The following is an 18,778-nucleotide window of genomic DNA, read 5'->3' on the forward strand; positions in this document are numbered from 1 at the left end:
TCATTATAGAAAGACCAAAATAGATAATAACATTCAGTGCATGGGGAGCAGCTGGCTGATTTTTCCTATTTTAGTCCTTGGCTATTTTTTTCCTAACACTGAACTTGTTGAAGATTCTTCTCTCTTAATGTACGTGTGCTCCCTCTCATACTTTCAGTCATTAAAAATTATAGTTGAGCATGTGTCATTTTCTCCAGGCTTAACCTGCCAGCACGTGAGCCAGGCAGTGGACGTGCATCATGTGAAGAGAGCAGTAGCTCAGAGCATTTGGTCAATATGTGCAGAATGTCTGAAGGAGAGGAGGATGAGTGATGGGGAGCCTGTGGCACCTTCTGACATATGGCTGTGTCTCAAGTGTGGCTTTCAGGTGAGTATCCCTTGGGAATGTACCGAGGGGGATGGGTGCTGCTTTTCTAAAGCATCTAACTGGCATAGAGCCGTATTTGTTTGGTGATTCATTTCCTTCAGGGTGTGGGGAACGGTCTGTCTTCTCTCCCCCCACATAAAACACAGAGAAACAGTGTTAACAGTAGTACATAGTGGTCAGAGTCCCTGCTTGAGCTTCTTCTTCAGATGAGTGGGATGTGGCCTTTCCTTCTAGTCTGGTTTTTACTGGTGTTTTGGGTTTGCTTGGTGCGTTACAGTCCAGTTCCACCTCACAGGTAGTAGTGATGGTCCTGCCTTCTCTCTTCTTCAGCTGCATGCTCTTGCCACTGTAAGAACTGGCTCCAGGAATTGTGTGGTTGCAAAATGCATCTGTTCTGCTGGCTCATCTGGCAGAAGATCCCATGAATACAAATGAATGAAAAAATGGATATGTGTATTGCTGAATCAGCTTAGACTATAGACACTCAGTTGCTATATTTGATTGAAACCAGGGAGAAAAGACTGTGCTGGAGTGAGAATACTGCTTTTTGTGGCAGCTAGCCATTAGATTGGATCAGTTATAATGTCAAATAGTGGCCTTAGAGTCTAAAATGGCAGGTCCTAACCTCAAGGGCTTGCATGAGTTTCTCTCCTGTGAGTGGAGTGAAGCCTGATACAGAAAATTCAGTCTGCAGGCAGTGTCAATGCTTGGGTCACCTAATAGTTGCCTGGACACAACATTTCACAATTTTCTTAAGACTTTCAGTAGGTCTTGCTATAGTAAGGACAGAAGCCAGCTCCTACCAGTATTAGCAGAACAGATGTAATTTTGCAAAGAAAGATGCCATTAGCAGGCTTCAGAAGATAGCCAGCTAGATCTGGGGAAGACTCATATAGCTTGTCTATGAAATTTTGTTATTAAAGAAGGCTTTTAAAAGAAGTAAAATGGGTGTTCTTTTTTCATGTCTATGCTGTTAACAGCCTCCGAAACTCATACTTCATTCAGAGTGTAATCCTGAATCCTTTAAGTCCCACTCTGAAGATACTTGAAAAACTGCAGATGGTTTCTCTCCAAGTTGCTGCATATGAATAGTGTGTTCTGAGTAGCTTTTTATTACAAAACCAATTTATGTACCTTTTGCTTTCTGGAATGCATTTGGCATTCTTGAGCAGTGAGGTTACCTATGCAGTCCTCTCCTTGATATTCTGCAGACCAAATATGCTACACAGTAATTTAATTCAATTTTTTAGAGAATTCTTAATTTTATGAATGGTGTAGTTTGCTGTCTAGTGATATTGGTGCAAAAGCTACTAATTATTTCTATTAAGTTAGAAGAAATTGAGTCATTTTCTATACTTCTAAGTGATTTTTCCAACCATAAACGATGATATTTTGGTTTTGTGTTGCCATTTATTTTAATTTATTAGTAAAAAGAAAACATGTTTAAAAAAATAATAAATTGTTACCTTTATAATATCAGATTATAAAGAATCTTAAACTCCCTCGATCCTTGAGAGTATTTAATGAGTATTTAGGGCACTATAGCTTTCTGTCTTAATTTTTAAAAAGTTTTTGCAGTTTATTTACTAATAACATAGTATTTTCCTACTTCCCTTTTTTCCCCTCACTGTGTTGATGCTTCTGTTTTTAGGGATGTAGTAAGAACTCTGAAGGCCAACATTCCCTGAAACACTTCCAGACAGCACGTACAGAACCTCATTGCATTGTTATCAACCTCAGCACATGGATCATATGGTAAGAATGAGTGTGCAAGTGTTTGTGTATGCTTGTGTGTAAGGACTGCTTGTAACTTAAAGTGGTGTTTTCTCATGATAAAGAAAGATACTGACAGATAAAATGAATTCTTTATATAGAGGAAAGGCAGGCTTTCTAGAAAGGAAATTAGTTTGTGCTTAGTAATCTTAGAGGGGTCACAAATCAATACTAAGACAGAAATTTGAGGCTGTTGTGTTTTGTAGAGAGCTGGCTGGTTATAGGAGTTTGTCCTTCCTGCTTGTTTCTAGATGATTATTTGCTGGGCTACAAATGGAGATTATTTAAATCTCTTAAGTATTGCAGTGAATTTGGGCTGATCTACAGAAGAGCGTATGTGGGATGGGAGAATTCAATCCTGTTCCTCTTTTCAGTGTGAAAAAATGAAAGCTAGAGCTGAAGTAATTTGCAAAAGTTGTTTGAGATTTTTGTTAGAGCTGGGAGGTGCATCTAGACATCCTGAATTCCAATTAATTTATTCTTTTTTTTAGGTGTTATGAATGTGAGGAAGAGCTGTCAACACATTGCAACAAAAAGGTTTTGGCTCAGATTGTTGACTTTCTTCAAAAACATGGTTCCAGGGCTGAACCAAGTAAGTTTTCACAAATAGTTTTATCTGGAGGCATCTGTAAGGTACTGTCTCTAAAACTGAGCATTTCAGATTTTGAGTCATGTAAAATATGCAATTGAAAAATTATCTGTGATGTGAGCATAATGCAATTTGTAGTTGCCCAATTAGTTGGGCAAGTAATCTGTTGTGTGTAAGGCTTTCTGCTCATTTATGTTACTAGGTTTTAATTTCTAGAACACTCACTTCATAGAATCATAGAATGGTAAATTATTTTCTTATGTTAGGAGCCTACTGTATCTTCTTAATATATGTAATAGTAGACAGAACTTTGTGTGGCCCTCGGGTCTCTACTCTTGAAAATGTTGATGTTCTTCACCCCTACCATAGCACACTAATCAGTGTTTCTGGCTTCTGACTTAAGAGAGTGTCATATTCCAAATGTTATTCACCAAAACTAGCTGAAATTAACTTTTAAAGCAACTGGTTGCAGTTTTTAGCAAAGATAATCAAGTGGTTAGAAGTAAGAATGGAAAAGGCTTGCCTTACTGAATTAGACTAGGTATTTTTCTAGCTGCATGTGCAGAAATCCTACTGCTTTTAAGAGGTGTTAAATCGATTTTGAGGGCGAAAATGAAGGGCCACTCAGAAATACATATTTTGTACTTTGATCTAGTCACAAATTCTGTTAAATTATTACGTGGTAATAAATTGATTGATAAATTGCTACTTTTTGCATCTTTTCACTTGGAGTCATGAAAATTCAGTGTGTGATTTCAGTTTTGTTTCAACAGCTTGAGTTTCAAGTTACATGTAATAAATGGCTGTTGCAGCTTCCTTACAAATGAAAATGCTGTAGTGTTTGTTTCAGTTAATTTAATGGAAACATTTTCATTGTGGATTTGTACTGCTGGGTAAGACTTTCAGAGTGATACTACTGTGTTTTTCATGGTTTAGATTCTGAATTTGTGAAACTTTAAAATATCTGCTCTGTACTGGGCACTGGTGAGGCTGCACCTTCAGTTACTGTGTGCAGTTCTGGGCCACTCACCATAGGAAGGACACTGAGGTGCTGAAGCACCAGAGGAGAGCTACCAAGCTGGTGAAGGGTCTAGAGAACAAGTAATGAGGTAACTGGGGTTGTTTAGTGTGAAGAAAAGGAGGTTGAGGGGAGACCTCGTTGTCCTCAACAACTACCTGAAAGAAGCTTATAGGGAGGTGATGTTGGCCTCTTCTCCCAAGACAATAACAGTGGAACCAGAGGAAAGGGCTTGAAGTTGCAGCAGGGGAGGCTCAGATTGGATATTAGAAAGAATTTCTATACTGAGATTGGTCAGGCACTGGAACAGCCTGCCCAAGGAGGTGGTTGATTCACTGTCCCTGAAGATGTTAAAAATTTGCATAGATTTGGTACTTCAGGGCATGCTCTAGTGGCCGAGGTTGTGGGTGTTTTTTGTGTTGATGGTTGGACTCGGTGATCTTTGAGGTCCTTTCCAACCATGACCATTCTGTGATTCTGTGAGTTGGCCCTGCTTGCTTTGCTGCCTTGGAAAAAGAGGTCCATGGCAGTGATGTAAAGGTTAGAGTTGGGTACCAGTGGTGATGTTGGGTGAGCGGTGTGTTGGTGAGCAGGACGAGGGTCCTCCCACAAGGCGGTGGGAGATGCAGGGTAGTTTTAAATTGGTGACAGACTGAGGAGTTTGCTTTCCCAGTCATCTCAGGCTGTGTGTTACTGCAGGATTACACTTCATCCTTCAAATCCCCACATGTGCCTGGTTTTGAGTGAGCGGAGGGACACTCCAGCATCCTTCAAAGCTAAGGAGGTCCTGCGCAAGCCTTGTGGGTGGCCTCTGCAAGAACTAGAGGTCTTGGCATGGAGATTCCTCCTGCAGGGCAGTTGTTTATCCTGCTCCATGCTGGGAAGGGTCTAAGTCTCATGTGCAAGCCTGTTTACATGCGAAAAGCAAGCACGTGTGTACTTCCAGTAGTGTTTTAAAGCTGGAAATCAGCAACCCGTTCTGCTTGGCAGAGAGTATAGCTGTGTGGAGCAGTTTGGGAGCTCTGGGAATGTTGGCCCCAAAGGTCATAGAATCATAGGGTGGTTTGGGGTTGAAAGGGACCTTAAAGATCATCTAGTTTCAACCTCCCTGCATGGGCAGGGACACCTCTCACTAGATTAGGTTGCTCAGAGCCCCATCCAACCTGCCCTTGAACACTTCCAGGGAGAGGGCATCCACAGCCTCCCTGGGCAACCTGTCCTGGTGTCTCACCACTCTCACACTAAAGAATTTATTCCTCATGTCCAACCTAAATCTCCTCTCTTCCACTTTAAATCCATTACCCCTTGTCCTCTCACTAAAACCCCCTCCCTAACTTTCCTGTAGCCCCTTCAGGTACTGAGAGGTGCTATGAAGCTTCCCCCAAGCATTCTCTTCTCCAGGCTGAACAACCCCAACTCTCTCAGCCTGTCTTCATGGGAGAGGTGCTCCAGCCCTTGGATCATCTTCGTGCCCCTCCTTCAGGAGATCCATGTCCTTCTTATGTTGGGGGCTCCAGAATTAGACACAGTACTCATGATGGTTTTTTTTCAAGGTGTTTTGTTGGATTTTCCTAAGTAGCAAGGAAAAGAGGAAAAAGCACTTTCCCTGGCATGCTTTGTTGCTTTGGGCCAGGCTCCCTGCTGGAAGAGGCTGGGAAACAGCTATGTATTGATAAGTGATGGTTCCCTTTCTGCATGAGAGGGAATTCCCAGGCAGAGTTGGCCTTCTTGTTTCACTCTGATGAGTGTGAAACTGCTGTAAACAGGAATACCTTTTCTGTTTTATGTCAAGTACTTGGGCCGACACACTTGGTACTTGTAATTTAAGTAAGATTTTTTTATTACTATTTAAATCAGACTGCCTGTAATGATTTAAAAAAAAGAATCTGAAGTTGAAATGTAATTCCTGTAATTTACTGTTGACAACTTATCTTTTAGTTGTTTTAAGTGTAGCATTTTATTTTGTGTTACAGTGGTATTTTCAATGTAACTATAACCCTTTAAATTATTAGTTGGCTTTGATTTTTTTAAAATTAATATTGTATGTCAATGTGTCAGTTTATAAAAATAAGCTACTCTTAATTTTAGATGAAAAATAACTTGTGAGAAACAGGTGGTGTAAAACTGACAATTGGGAATTTGTATTTCCCACTTAAAAATAAATCTGCTTTTTTCCCCAGTGCTTTTCTGTTTCCTCCTAAAAAAGCAGTAGAAAAGACTTAATTTTCATATCAGAATGTGGCACTAGAACAACAATTCATCTTATGGCTGCCTTTCTTTCTGTTGTAACAACTGGTTGGCATGGTGCATCATTAAAATTCAGATAGCGTTGTGGAGAAATTTCTGCATAAATGCAAAATGTACATGGATATAAGTAACAGTGAGGGCTGCTGGGTTTGGTTTTGTGGTTCTCAAAAGTGCAGGAGTCATTTAGAGATAAAATAATCAGCTTAAACATGTAAGGCAGGGTTATATAGATTTCCCAATTAATGCATCTTGGAAAAGAAACAAAAGCAAAATGCTTGTCATTTGGTACTAATGTGGTGGAATAGAGTGGCAGCAGGATCCCTGCTTTTCACTCGGCCTCTCACAAAGATTCAACTTCACTTCAGCTGTAAAAATGTGCAAATTACATTACTACTACATGACTGACTTTTGTAATTACATTAAGCGATTGAGATAAATCCCAGTGCTGGGTTCCCAAAAGAATGCTTGCAGCTGTGTGATTTTCACATCTGATCCTATGGTTTGTTGTACCCAGAAATGCCTGCCTTTTTTTTTTTCTTTCCCCCCAAAGGAGTCTGTTTGGTTAAGAGGTCATGTTGGGCACAAGATGGAAGAATAAAGCAAGATTACTTGCTAGGGTGTACCACCCAGAACTGGGTTTTGTAGAAAAGGTTAGCGGGCCATGATGGTTTTCACAGGAAGGCAGGTGCAGTATTGTCTGTGTGGCACACTTGTGAGCTTCACATGGACATAATGCACATGTAGTACACAGAAACCATGCTGAGACATTGCAATCTGTGTGTCTGCTCATTTGCTGGAGAAAATAAATTGTTTTGCAGTCTTAAAAGTGAATATTATGCGTATTTTCCTTTACAAAAGCCAAATTGGGCGTTGGTGGAAACAGAGGCAATATAGGCCCACTGCTGAATGAGGTGGGTGCCCTGGTGACAGAGGATATGAAGAAGGCAGAGGTGCTGAATGCCTTCTTTGCCTCTGTCTTTACTCCTGCAGGCTTTTCCCATGAGCCCCAGATTCATATAACCCCAGAAGTAGTCAAGATAGGTGAGGACATAGTAGATGAGGATTGGGTTAGGGATCAGTTGCATAATCTGGACATCCATAAATCGATGGGTCCGGATGAAATGCATCCAAGGGTGCTGAGGGAGCTGGCGGAGGTCATTGCTAGTCCACTCTCCATCATCTTCGGTAAGTCATGGGTAACTGGAGAGGTGCCTGAGGACTGGAGGATAGCAAATGTCACTCCAGTCTACAAGAAGGGCAAGAAGGAGGACCCGGGTAACTATAGACCGGTCAGCCTCACCTCCATCCCTGGAAAGGTGATGGAACAACTTGTCCTTGGCACTATCTCTAGGCATATCAAGGAGATGGGGGTCATCAAGAGCAGTCAACATGGTTTTACCAAGGGTAAATCATGTTTGACTAACCTCATAGCCTTCTATGAGGAAATTACTAGGTGGATAGATGATGGTAGAGCGGTAGATGTGGTCTATCTTGATTTCAGTAAAGCATTTGACACCGTCTCCCACAGCATCCTTGTAGATAAGTTGATCAAGTATGGGTTTGATGATCAGGCAGTGAGGTGGATCAAGAACTGGTTGAAAGGAAGAAGTCAGAGAGTTGTAGTCAATGGGGCAGAATCTAGTTGGAGGCCTGTGACTAGTGGAGTCCCTCAGGGGTCGGTACTGGGACCGGTGTTGTTCAATATCTTCATCAACGACCTGGATGAGGGCACAGAATGTACCCTCAGCAAGTTTGCTGATGACACCAAGCTGGGAGGAGTGGCTGACACACCAGAAGGCTGTGCTGCCATTCAGAGAGACTTAGACAGGCTGGAGACTTGGGCGGGGAAAAACCTGATGAAGTTTAACAAGAGCAAGTGTAGAGTTTTGCATTTGGGGAAGAAAAATGCCATGCACCAGTACAGGTTGGGGGCTGACCTGCTGGAGAGCAGTGTAGGTGAAAGGGACCTGGGGGTCATGGTAGACAGGAGGATGACCATGAGTCAGCAGTGTGCCCTTGTGGCTAAGAAGGCCAATGGCATCCTGGGGTGTATTAGAAAGGGTGTGGTTAGTAGGTCAAGAGAGGTTCTCCTCCCCCTCTATTCTGCCTTGGTGAGGCCACATCTGGAATATTGTGTCCAGTTCTGGGCCCCTCAGTTCAAGAAGGACAGGGAAGTGCTTGAAAGAGTCCAGCGCAGAGCCACAAGGATGATTAAGGGAGTGGAACATCTCCCTTATGAGGAAAGGCTGAGGGAGCTGGGTCTCTTTAGTTTGGAGAAAAGGAGACTGAGGGGGGACCTCATCAATGTTTACAAATATGTAAAGGGTGAGTGTCAAGACGATGGAGTTAAGCTTTTTTCAGTGAAGACGAGTGATAGGACAAGGAGTAATGGATACAAGTTGGAGCATAGGAGGTTTAAGATGAATATCAGGAAAAATTTTTTTACTGTAAGAGTGACAGAGCACTGGAACAGGCTGCCCAGAAAGGTTGTGGAGTCTCCTTCGCTGGAGACATTCAAAACCCGCCTGGACGGCTTCCTGTGTGATGTACTCTAGGTGACCCTGCTCTGGCAGGGGGGTTGGACTAGAAGATCTTTCGAGGTCCCTTCCAACCCCTATGATTCTATGATTCTATGATTCTATGAGATTGCATACTCTGTTTTTTTAGACAGCAGTTAATGAAATTGGTTTGTGTGGCAATAGAATGTGAAGGAAGACATTTTATTCTCAGGTTTTGTGGTTCAATTTATTGTTGGGAAGGTCAAGCAGAGGAATGAGATTTTTGTGAGTAAGTTCAGCTGCCCATATTTGCCAATAGGTGAAAGTTAGAAACTTGAACTCTATTTTAATGGATATAACTGATGTAAAACAAACATTAAAAGGTAGGTAACTTTACAGTGCAGGTAATAGGAGTTGGAAAAATATATGGAAATAAAATAATTTGGAAAAACAAATAGCAGGAGGAATAGCTTTTCAGATTTGCATTCATCTGTGCATATTAGCAGCATACAAAGAATCACACTGAAAAAATTGTTATATTATTTCATATCTGATTTTCACTATGTGTAGTTTGGAGCTTGCAGTCATATAAGTCCATTTTATCTACTTAAAAAGAAAACTAGCAAAATAAACCAGAATAATTTGATTTTCCAAATCTGAGATATGCTTCAGCAAAAAGATATGTCAAGAGATATTTCAAGCTTACTTGTTAGGGGCTGCTGTTAATTATACACATTGCAAATAAATGAAATTGAATCATTGGCAAAATTTTTTTAGGCATTCTGTAATTTTTTTCCATCCATTCTTCCCTTTCCTGTCCATGTGCTTATTTTACTCGTGAGGTGCAGCACGAGTCATCTGAGCATAGAGGATCAAAACTGGTGCTTGGATAGCTTGCTCTTTCACACTGTGCAGATATGTTTTAAAGTTTATAACATTCTGGCAGAACCAGAGAAGTAAAATTGTAGTTTTAATATTTAATTTGGTAGGATTGTAGCACTGCAAGAGAAAATGGGGTTTAAAACATAAGGCTAGTGACCATTTCAGGAGAACTGTGCTGTTTTCCTAAGGTTAGATTCTCATTGTTGTCCAGTGTTGGGAAAAAAATCAGTATTTTTTTAAAATAAAAAAGGAGCATCAGACAATTTAGTAACATTTCATATGACAATATGATGAGAACTTGGTAAAAAAAAGGCAGTCTATTAACCTTGCCTTTAGTGTGAAGACCTTCAGCTGGAGTACCAGAGCTGTATTCAATAGAAGATTCTTGACCTTGGAATAAAGATGCATGTTCCCGGAACCCTCATTTTTAATTAAACAAAGGAAAATAAATGTTGCCCTGAAAAGTTGAGCAAAAATGCTTGCTCCCCTGGCTGAAAGAAAAATTGGATGTCATTTATCTTTTTGCTTGCACACCATCTGCACCCCCAGGTACAGCTCAGTTTCAGGAAGGGCGGTCGGTACAGAAATCCATGTGTGCTACAAATGTTTCAAACACTGGCAAAGGAAAAGCAACTTGATAGGGAGCCTGGGATTAGTTTCCTGAGCGTCTTTTGCAGAGTGTGTGTCAGCACCATGTGTGTTTGTGCACACAGTGACTTGCTCTGGTTCACAGGCTGAGTCATTGTCCATGTTAACGTTGGGAATCTCAGTCTCATGCCCGTGAGGCTGGGGGACAAAATGGTGTTCCCCGCCTCCAGGGAGCTTAGGAGATGCAACTACAGGTGACCAGGAGTAGGTTAGAAGTAGCTGAAGAAAAAAGTGGCAAGACAAGAGTGCGTTGCAAGCAGGAGCTGCTGCAGAGGAGCAGTCCCCGCTTGCTGTCTGCTTTCCTCTGGGGTCTGGTGGGAGAGGAGTTGCTGGCACTGGGGAGAGCAGGGTGACACTGGGAAGCTCTGCTGAACATGAAGGCTGTGCCTAAGCCCAAATGCAGCTGTGAGAGCCAAAGAAGTGAGTGCTGGAGGTGGATGTCATGGTGAGACCAGATGCAGGCACTGACCTGGTGCCAGGGAAGAGGTGGTCACTGGGGTGTCATGAGTTGGATGGGGAGCTGGGCAACAGGTCTTCACTCTGGTAGGACGTCTCTGCAGCCAGATACGCTTTGTTGAGGTTGTGGTGATCAAGGCAGAACGAGAGTTTTCCCTGTGTAACTTGAATTAGAAAGGCCACTTCTACAATAAAACTGCAGAAGTCTGACAGAGGGATGTAGCCTGAATGTGTGAGCCCCAAAACAGTCACAGCCAGATACACTGTCCCCCACTATGGAAGTACAGGCCTGCCTGAGGCTGGTGTCCACAGTGCTTGAGGAGAGCAGCTCTCTTAGAGATGTAGTAGTGAGCTAAAGACAGCAATCAATGTATTAATTATTTTTGTACTTTTGCTTGCCTTGCTCTTGTTAACATTATTGAGATCCTTTATAACAGGTATTACTGTGCACAGCTGGGATGGCTTAGGATACATTTTTTCAAAAAACACTACTTGGCCAGGAGCTGAAGGCTCTTGTGGGCAGCAGCAGCAGAGAGCCATTTCAGCTGAATCCTTCTGCTGGGGTCCTTGTGTCTATACTGGCATGTAAGTCACTTTTCATATCCAAAAGCATGCCTGTTAAAACATTACAGGATTGCAGGATTGTGTCAGCAAGAATCTGTGGAACAGTTCAGTGCAAGTTCACTTTAAAAAATTACATATTACTCTTCTGATTAATTACATGCTTGTAACCTTAGGTCAATCTTGCAGAAGGACCCTCCAGCCCCAATCTGTAGAAGTATTAACTATCACAGTCATTACCAGCATCTTCTATTAAGACTGACCAACTCTTCACATGTCAACTAAACATTCAGCTTCAGGCCTGTCTGTCATTTGTTGCTGAGCTGGGGACACTGAGCAGAGTTAAATTAAAAACTGCTGTCCCTCCTCTGGCGCTGTATATCCTTAAAAATATCTGCACGGAATAAGCAAGGCAGCAGATAATGTTTGTAATGGCAAAGCAACACTTTTCTGTGAAGTCTTCTTCACAGATACAAAAAGCTAGTAAAATACCACGTGGGTTGTGTTTCTAAAATCTATTAAAAAACAAGAGGCAGTCATTAAAACCATTGGAATTAAAGCAGGTTCCTAGACTTCAGTAACAACATACAGGCCTTTTCTTAATTTCCTCCTACTTCTCCTTATGCCAATACTAATTATCCAGCTTTGTGGCAATTGGATGTCTGGTTCTCATTTATTGTGTTTTATAATTGCGTATTCATCCAGCTCTTATCGCAAAGCTGGATGCTTCAGCTTTGTTTTCCTCCTTAAATAATTCATATGTAAGGTTCAGCAAATGGAACCTTGCTACTTGTGTGAAGCTGCCATTTAACCATGAAGTGAAATGCTTTTATTGAGTTTGCCCTGCAGATATGGTCCGCTGTGGCAGTGCTGTCCATATTTGGTGGCTGTGCAAGGAGAGCCAGGTGGTGCTGCAAAGCGTAGCACAGTGAAGCGTGGACAGATCTAGGTTTGACATTTGTCATCCTGTACTGCTAAAGGGAAGAGAAAAATCTGCTTTTCCATATGCTTATGCTTTAATTTTTGCCTGCAGTTTTGTCCAGATGGCCTTGTGAACATTGTTTACTTTAAGATGCTGTCCCAGATGTTTTTGAATGCCGATGGATAAATGCAACAACTGTGGTATACTAATACACAAATTATTTACACAATTTTGGCTTTTTTTTTTTCTTTTTTAACTGTCTCTTCTCCCCAGCATTTCTCTATATGGCACACTTTTCTGAGGGCAAGAAGTTTTCCCTTATATTATTAAATTTCTGAGAGCGAGCAATGCCCTTTGAGTTGCAGACACTTGGAGCTCCCATTTTCCTGCTAAGGTTCTTCTGGAGCTCTGTGTGGGTGGACAAGTCTCAGACACTGTAACATGCCCCTTGTAAGCATGTCAATTAAAAGGTGTCGTTGCACGTAGCCCATAAAACAGGGACTGTTTCAGGGTATGAGCAGCTCCCAGGTTGTTTGTCATTCATTGTGTTCCAGAACATGCTGTCTGCTTTTGCAAGGAGAACTTGATCTCTTACTTTGCCCTTGTACTGTCTTTAATTTTCCACACCAGTGGAAAGGAGAATATTTTAAAGCTGTGTAAGCAGTATGAGCTAGAACATTTAAACATGTTTTTAAACAGGAGAGCACCCCTTAACTGCATTTTGATAAACTCAGATACAATTTGGAAAAACAATTATGCCTTGATGGCACTACAGGGTGCTGACAAACTGCATCAGCAGCTCGTTGCCAGATACAATAGGTATTTTAATGACTTCTTTTTTATTTAATAATATTTTTTCAAGAAACTCCCTAGGAGTGTACATAAAGGAACCTTTTGGCATGAGCATTTCATTAACGTAAATAGGTCTGTTAGTTATTTCTTAAGAACACTTTAATGAGACTTCAATGTGAAACTCATTAGAACAAATATAGGAATTCATATGTCAAGACAGAGATTGCAGCATCACAGTCTTGGCATCTATTAAGTCCATAACTCGTTTACATTGACATGCATTGTTAATCAATATTTAAGACACTGCAGATGTCAGTAATGTTCATATTTAGTCCTGCAACCATGACAATATGAAAGTTGCTAGTAGAATTCGAGGCTAAATATTGTTATCTCAAATCTTTTCATTACCTCTAGGCTACAAGTTAATGACTGTCTAACTTTGCTGTCGCTCATCTATTTAAATAATAAGGGAAATAAGGAAGAACTCTGGTAGCATATTCCGTTGCAGTTTTATCAAAATTTAGTTGTATAAAATTAAAGCAGTGGCATTGTGTGCATTTGGGTTGTGTTAGCAGTTCCTCAGGCTGTGACAAAGAGGGGTGGATGGAGGAGGAAATGCAGTGTTTGGGGAAAGGGATGACAACTGCAAGTCAGCCCTAGGCTGTGTTGTATGGGGCAATGCAAACAGAGCCTGATCATTGATAAAGACTGGCAGCATTCAGGTGGTCACTTTTGGTTACCTCCAAATGCACCAAGAACAGCTTTTTTGGTGGTGTTTCTGGTATGTCTAATGAACTTACCTCTTAACTGTCAGTTAAACTAACGGAGTCCATTTTACTTTATTGCTTGGGTAACTGTAGAAGTTACAGTCTAATGGCATATTGGGATTATTGTGGAAGGTTTTGTTGGGTATATGTAGTTGTTGGGGGGGATTTTTTTTCTCAGGGGCTTCACTGCTGATGTATCTTTTTTTTTTTTAAAGATTATGTTAAGGAGCTTAGTACCGTTTTGGAGAGGGACTTTTTACTGGGGTGTGTAGTGACAGGATGAAGGGTAATGGTTTTAAACTGGGGGAGGGGAGATTTAGGTTAAATGTTAGGAAGAATTCTTTACTGTTAGGCTGGTAGTGAGACACTGGCACAGGTTGTCCAGGGAGGTTTGTGGAAGTGTTCAAGGCCAGGATGGACAGGGCTTTGTGCAACCTGGTCTAGTGGAAGGTGTCCCTGCCCATGGCAGAAGGATTTGAACTAGATGATCTTTAAGGTCCCTTCCAACCCAAACCATTCTATGATTCTATGATCAAGGTATGTTAAAAATTATGAGAGTAATCCACAGGACTGATTTGATTAAACTATGAAATGATGTAGTAATGCTAATCTATAGTTTAATTATAGGTTCATCGAAAATCATACGACTCCGTGAAGAAAACAGTGAAACCAGTGAAATACTGAAAGGAAAAAGTTCTGGTAATGGTGCATCTGTTCCAGTCAAAGGAATAAATAATTTAGGAAATACGTGCTTTTTTAATGCTGTCATGCAGGTAAGATGGAAATATCATACAGCTTTCTCTTCCTAGATTTTGGAAATAATTAATCTGTACAAACTGTGGACTTCAGAAAAGGTTCTGACTGTTGCCAGTCTTTGTTCTGCTTTTGAAAGTCCTTTTCAAATTATTTTGGGTCCTTGCTATTCAAGCAATATTTCCAGTTATAACAAAAAAGAATTCCTGGATCAGTAGATTTTTTCACAGTAATGAGACAAATAAAAATATCAAGTGTTTCACACACTGCATATGTGTGTGGGTTGTACTCTAGCATATGGTTTTACTTGTAGTTCAGCATTAGGCAGTTATGAGTAATGCAGAGTATTTGCCATCCTGGTGGGTGTGAGAAGTGGTACTTGGTGCATCATGTAAATGTCTGCACTGTGTGCTGGGATGATTTTTAAGCCCTTACAATGCATGCAGTTACAAAAGTACTTTTATTGATTATGAGTTTTTTTCTTCTGACCAGAATAAAAGGAATGAGCTATACCAATAGTCTTCTGTTGATGTTGAGTGTAAAACTAATCCAACATCCTAAAAAAAGCAGCAACCTTTGTGGGTTTTGTATTGGAGCATCTTATTGCTTGTAGGTTGAGCAGGGACATCTGTCTGTCTGCAAAGAGGAATGAGCAAATGAGAGAAAACTTCTGTGAAAGTTTTCTGAACTGGCACTTGTTACCTGGTGTTTATGGTGCTGATTACAAAACTCAGCCAACCAATAATGATTTTGTAAAGAGTAGAATTACTGCAGCTTGTTCTCTGTTGATACTTAGGGCCTTGTAGAAACCTAAGTGATCTTCAGTCAAAGTTAACCAAAAATAAAGAAACAAAGCTTAAGATGTGTTGAGTTTGTTTCTCTCTCAAACTCAGAGAGGTAATGCTTTTCACTCTGCCAAATCCCTTGTGTTTCTTGGGCTATGATGAGGGAGGCTGCAGAGTTTAAATAAGTGTTTTCTGATACTAATGTCCTCACTGTAAAAAAACAACCAACCAACCAAACCGAACAAAAAAAACACAACAAACAAAAACCCAAAGATCCAAACCAACAAAAAATCCAAAACAAAACCCAATCTTGTTGTTTAACCAAAATAACAGGAAATTATTTTGGATTTACAGGAAGAGAAGTATATATTATAAGAGTGATACCTCCTTTTTCTAGTGGTCTAAGTTAAACCTCAGCTGTACATTATGAATTAGATCTAGTTTTGTCTGTCTCTGAAGTTAGAATTTATAACAGAAGAAAAATGTACAGTTGAAAGATCAAAAGATCAGCACGTGTTTCTTTGGGTTTGTTTTTTTTTTTCTTTAAGAACTTGGCACAGACTCACATACTAAATGAACTGATGTATGATATGAAGGAGAAAGGAACCAAGTTAAAAATCTGTCATACTTCAGATGCCCAATTGGTAAGTATACAATGAGAAATACAAATTTGGGGAAATCTGGGAAGAAGCTGGAGAATGGGAAAGTGCATCTCCCTTAAATACACACTCTTACTCTCCCGTTTATTTTTGCTTTTTAACTGTTTAGCCAGTTTATGATATCTGTGAACTCACTCCTTTTACAACACTAATTATTCAGCCCTGGAGGAGGAGGAATAATCACTTCCTTTCACATTTTATGACTTTCAAGTAGCAAATAATGCCTGACATTAAGAAAGAGCGGCTGGTTTATTTTTGTATCCCATTTCATTTCTTCAAAATGAATGTATGATACAGGAAATAGTATATTTGGCTCTATAAGGCTTTTTATTATGTGTTTCACAGGCCAGAGGATTAAACTGAGAGAAGCAAAATTTCAGTGAGGACCAAATTTCTTGTCCTCGTGCTCATTGCACATACATAGAAAAGGCTCCTGTGGTTATTATCAAAAGAATATGCTGCTTTTCCTGGTCATGTGTTAGAGAGACTTAGGTTGGCAATAAAGATAATACCCCTTTCCCTCTGCTAGATAAAGAAAGCAGTTAACAGAGGATTTTTTATTATTATTATTATTTTCCCTTTTCTGCTGTTTGCTGCAAGGTTTCTGGTGGCAGGGAGGGTTTGAGGGGTAGGATTCTGTTTCAGAAACCTCTGAGAAGATGAAGATTTCTCTGTCTTACTGTCGGTGATGTTCAGAGCTTCTCCAGGCAAGAACAGTGTGAAATTCACTGCACTGATATCTCTATTACCTCCAGTGGCAGTTCCGAGGAGCAACATGTTTCACCAAGTTATCCTGAGCCACAACTGAGGTCTGGAGTTTGTTTGTGCCTGGAGGCTTAGAAAGCCAGTGAACGTTGGTTCATGCTTGATGTGAAACTTGCACAGCCATAAGGTTGAAATCTTTTTTATTGTTGTTGTTTAATGACAGTGCTTAAAATGTAAGATCTTTGGAGCAAAGACTGTGTTTTCTGGTTTTTGTATGTTAATGCAGGATTTGAGGGCTGCAGTAGTGTCACAAATAATGATGTGGAAACTCCCAGCTTCCTACTTGGTAAAGGGAATTTTTCCACTTTTTGTTGGTGTGTATAAAGCAAATAAATTTGTGTGTATCCATAGTGCTTACGGTTTGTGTGGATCCACTTTCTGGATGAGGCAGCCCCTTGAATTGTTTGTCTGGCATTTGTTACCTGGTTTTGTGGGAGTCAGGTCAGCTAGTAGGAAGCACTGTGGTCATGTAGGAACCTGGAAGTGTGTTAGGGGGAGAGCTGGTCATCTGTGGCTGTTGAGACACCTGTGGCATGTAAGCAGTACAGGAGTGTCTGCTGTTCAAAGGCTGGCTCGGGTGGCTGCTTGACCAGCTCATCCAGCCCAGGGACCTGCTGGCTGGGGCAAATATCACAGCAGGAGGGGCTGTGCAGGAGGCACCCTGTGCCTGTCCCCACCTGCCATGGCAGGGGGTCTGCTTGTTGCTTCTGATGTGAACCACTTCCTGGCACCTTGTTCCTGGAGGAACAGGGTATGTGGCTGCCAGCTGTGTGGAAACTCTGGTAGGCAGGTCACGTGTCAGACAAATTGGCCACCACTTCCCTAAGGCTGAGCAGACAGTGCCACTGAGCTCTGTGTTGTGCTGGCCCGTGGAGGAGGTTGTCCTCATTGTCTCTCCAGCTGAATTTCAGTGCACATGGGAATAAGAGTAAAGCAGGAAATACAGGAGATAGTCCAGTTTTATGAGAACCAGACTGGCTCATTGACATCACAGTTTCCAAAGTTATTCATTACCAGCAATTCGCTGGCTGAGATTTGTTAGGTTTTGCAACTATTGCTGCTTCAATAATAAGCTTTCTCTTCAACTGTTTCAGTCATCAACATTTAGGAACCACAAAACCCAAACATCCCTAAACTAGAAAGTTACATTATTCTTTGCCATAAATGCACTAATGTGAAATAAATTTCATGTGTCTTTAACTTTGAAATCTGATGTGCAGTTTGCCTTTGCTTTGAAGGACCCTTTGGTGGTAAACCTCTCCAGCCCGGGACCCTTGACTTCAGCAATGTTCTTGTTCCTTCACAGCATGAGGGAGGCTGGAAAAGGGCCTCTTTCTCCCAAAGTGCTGTTCAGCCAGCTTTGTCAAAAGTAGGTATTGTCAGTATTTTTTTTACTTATTTATTTATTTTTAATTTCCAGTTCTATGTTTGGAAATGTGCCTTGTCTGTTGTCCTTTCTAAGGTGCCATTAGATTTTTACCGGGCAGTCCAGAAAATATCTTCTTCATGTTTTAAAGTTGCAGAGTAACTTACTGTGCTCCAGGGTTGTACCTGCTCTTCATGAAATCTGTGACCCAATCCATAACCACTAACTTTCAAGGGCCTTTGAACTGAGCGTGAGGGGGGCAGAAGGTGTCATGGTAAAACTGAAGAGAATAGAATTACCTTTCAGGTTTTGTTGCATAAAGCTGGGCTAATACTGCAAAGTGTATGGAGGTATTCTGGAAAAAAAGGATAGGCTTTTAAATGGGAAACCTCTGCTGTGATGTCTGACCTTGGCATCAATTCAAAATTAAAAAGGCTCTAACAAGTAAAGACTTGAAGCAGTAATACTGAAATGGCATATGGCTTCAGATTGCAAAGAGTTTATAAGCCCTAAAGAAACTCTTGTTTCTTGGGGTGGAAAATGTTTACAGTGGTGCTTTGTAGGTACCTTCAATTATAATGTAAACAATCCTGCTTTTTAAAACACCTGTGGAGGACCTATTTGAAAGTTGATAGAAATGTTTAAATATTGAACTTAGAAGTAAAAAAAAAGCTGTAGAAGCAGAGTAATTGGAAGTTGATATAACTGAATCTCACATTAAAAAAATATTAACAACATTAACAACATGTTAATTTATTTGCTAAAGTATTATTTTATGGAATTTTAAGCATTCTGCAGTAAGAGTTAGGAGAAAAGTGGCAGCCTCCTACCATGGTATTCCAGGGCAACCTCACTGTGTAAACATGGGTTTAAAATATGGTATAAAGAAACAAAAGCTTTTAAACTAGAGCAGGGACAATTTAATTGTGA

The 18,778-nt window shown here is 40.7% G+C and overlaps 1 protein-coding gene across 6 annotated transcripts in view; it reads left to right on the top strand.

The window, feature by feature from the left end:
- USP45 (ubiquitin specific peptidase 45) overlaps window positions 1-18,778 on the top strand; it is a 60,093-nt gene that overhangs the window by 13,670 nt on the left and 27,645 nt on the right. For all 6 annotated transcript variants that reach the window (XM_051613947.1, XM_051613949.1, XM_051613945.1 and 3 more), the window contains exons 3-8: window positions 198-367; window positions 2,019-2,122; window positions 2,632-2,732; window positions 14,148-14,293; window positions 15,607-15,702; window positions 17,721-17,851. In XM_051613947.1, coding sequence (XP_051469907.1) covers window positions 198-367; window positions 2,019-2,122; window positions 2,632-2,732; window positions 14,148-14,293; window positions 15,607-15,702; window positions 17,721-17,851 — 748 coding nt within the window. The remainder of the gene's footprint in view (window positions 1-197; window positions 368-2,018; window positions 2,123-2,631; window positions 2,733-14,147; window positions 14,294-15,606; window positions 15,703-17,720; window positions 17,852-18,778) is intronic.

Source organism: Apus apus, chromosome 3, assembly GCF_020740795.1.
Source record: "Apus apus isolate bApuApu2 chromosome 3, bApuApu2.pri.cur, whole genome shotgun sequence".
NCBI classification, from domain to species: domain Eukaryota; kingdom Metazoa; phylum Chordata; class Aves; order Apodiformes; family Apodidae; genus Apus; species Apus apus.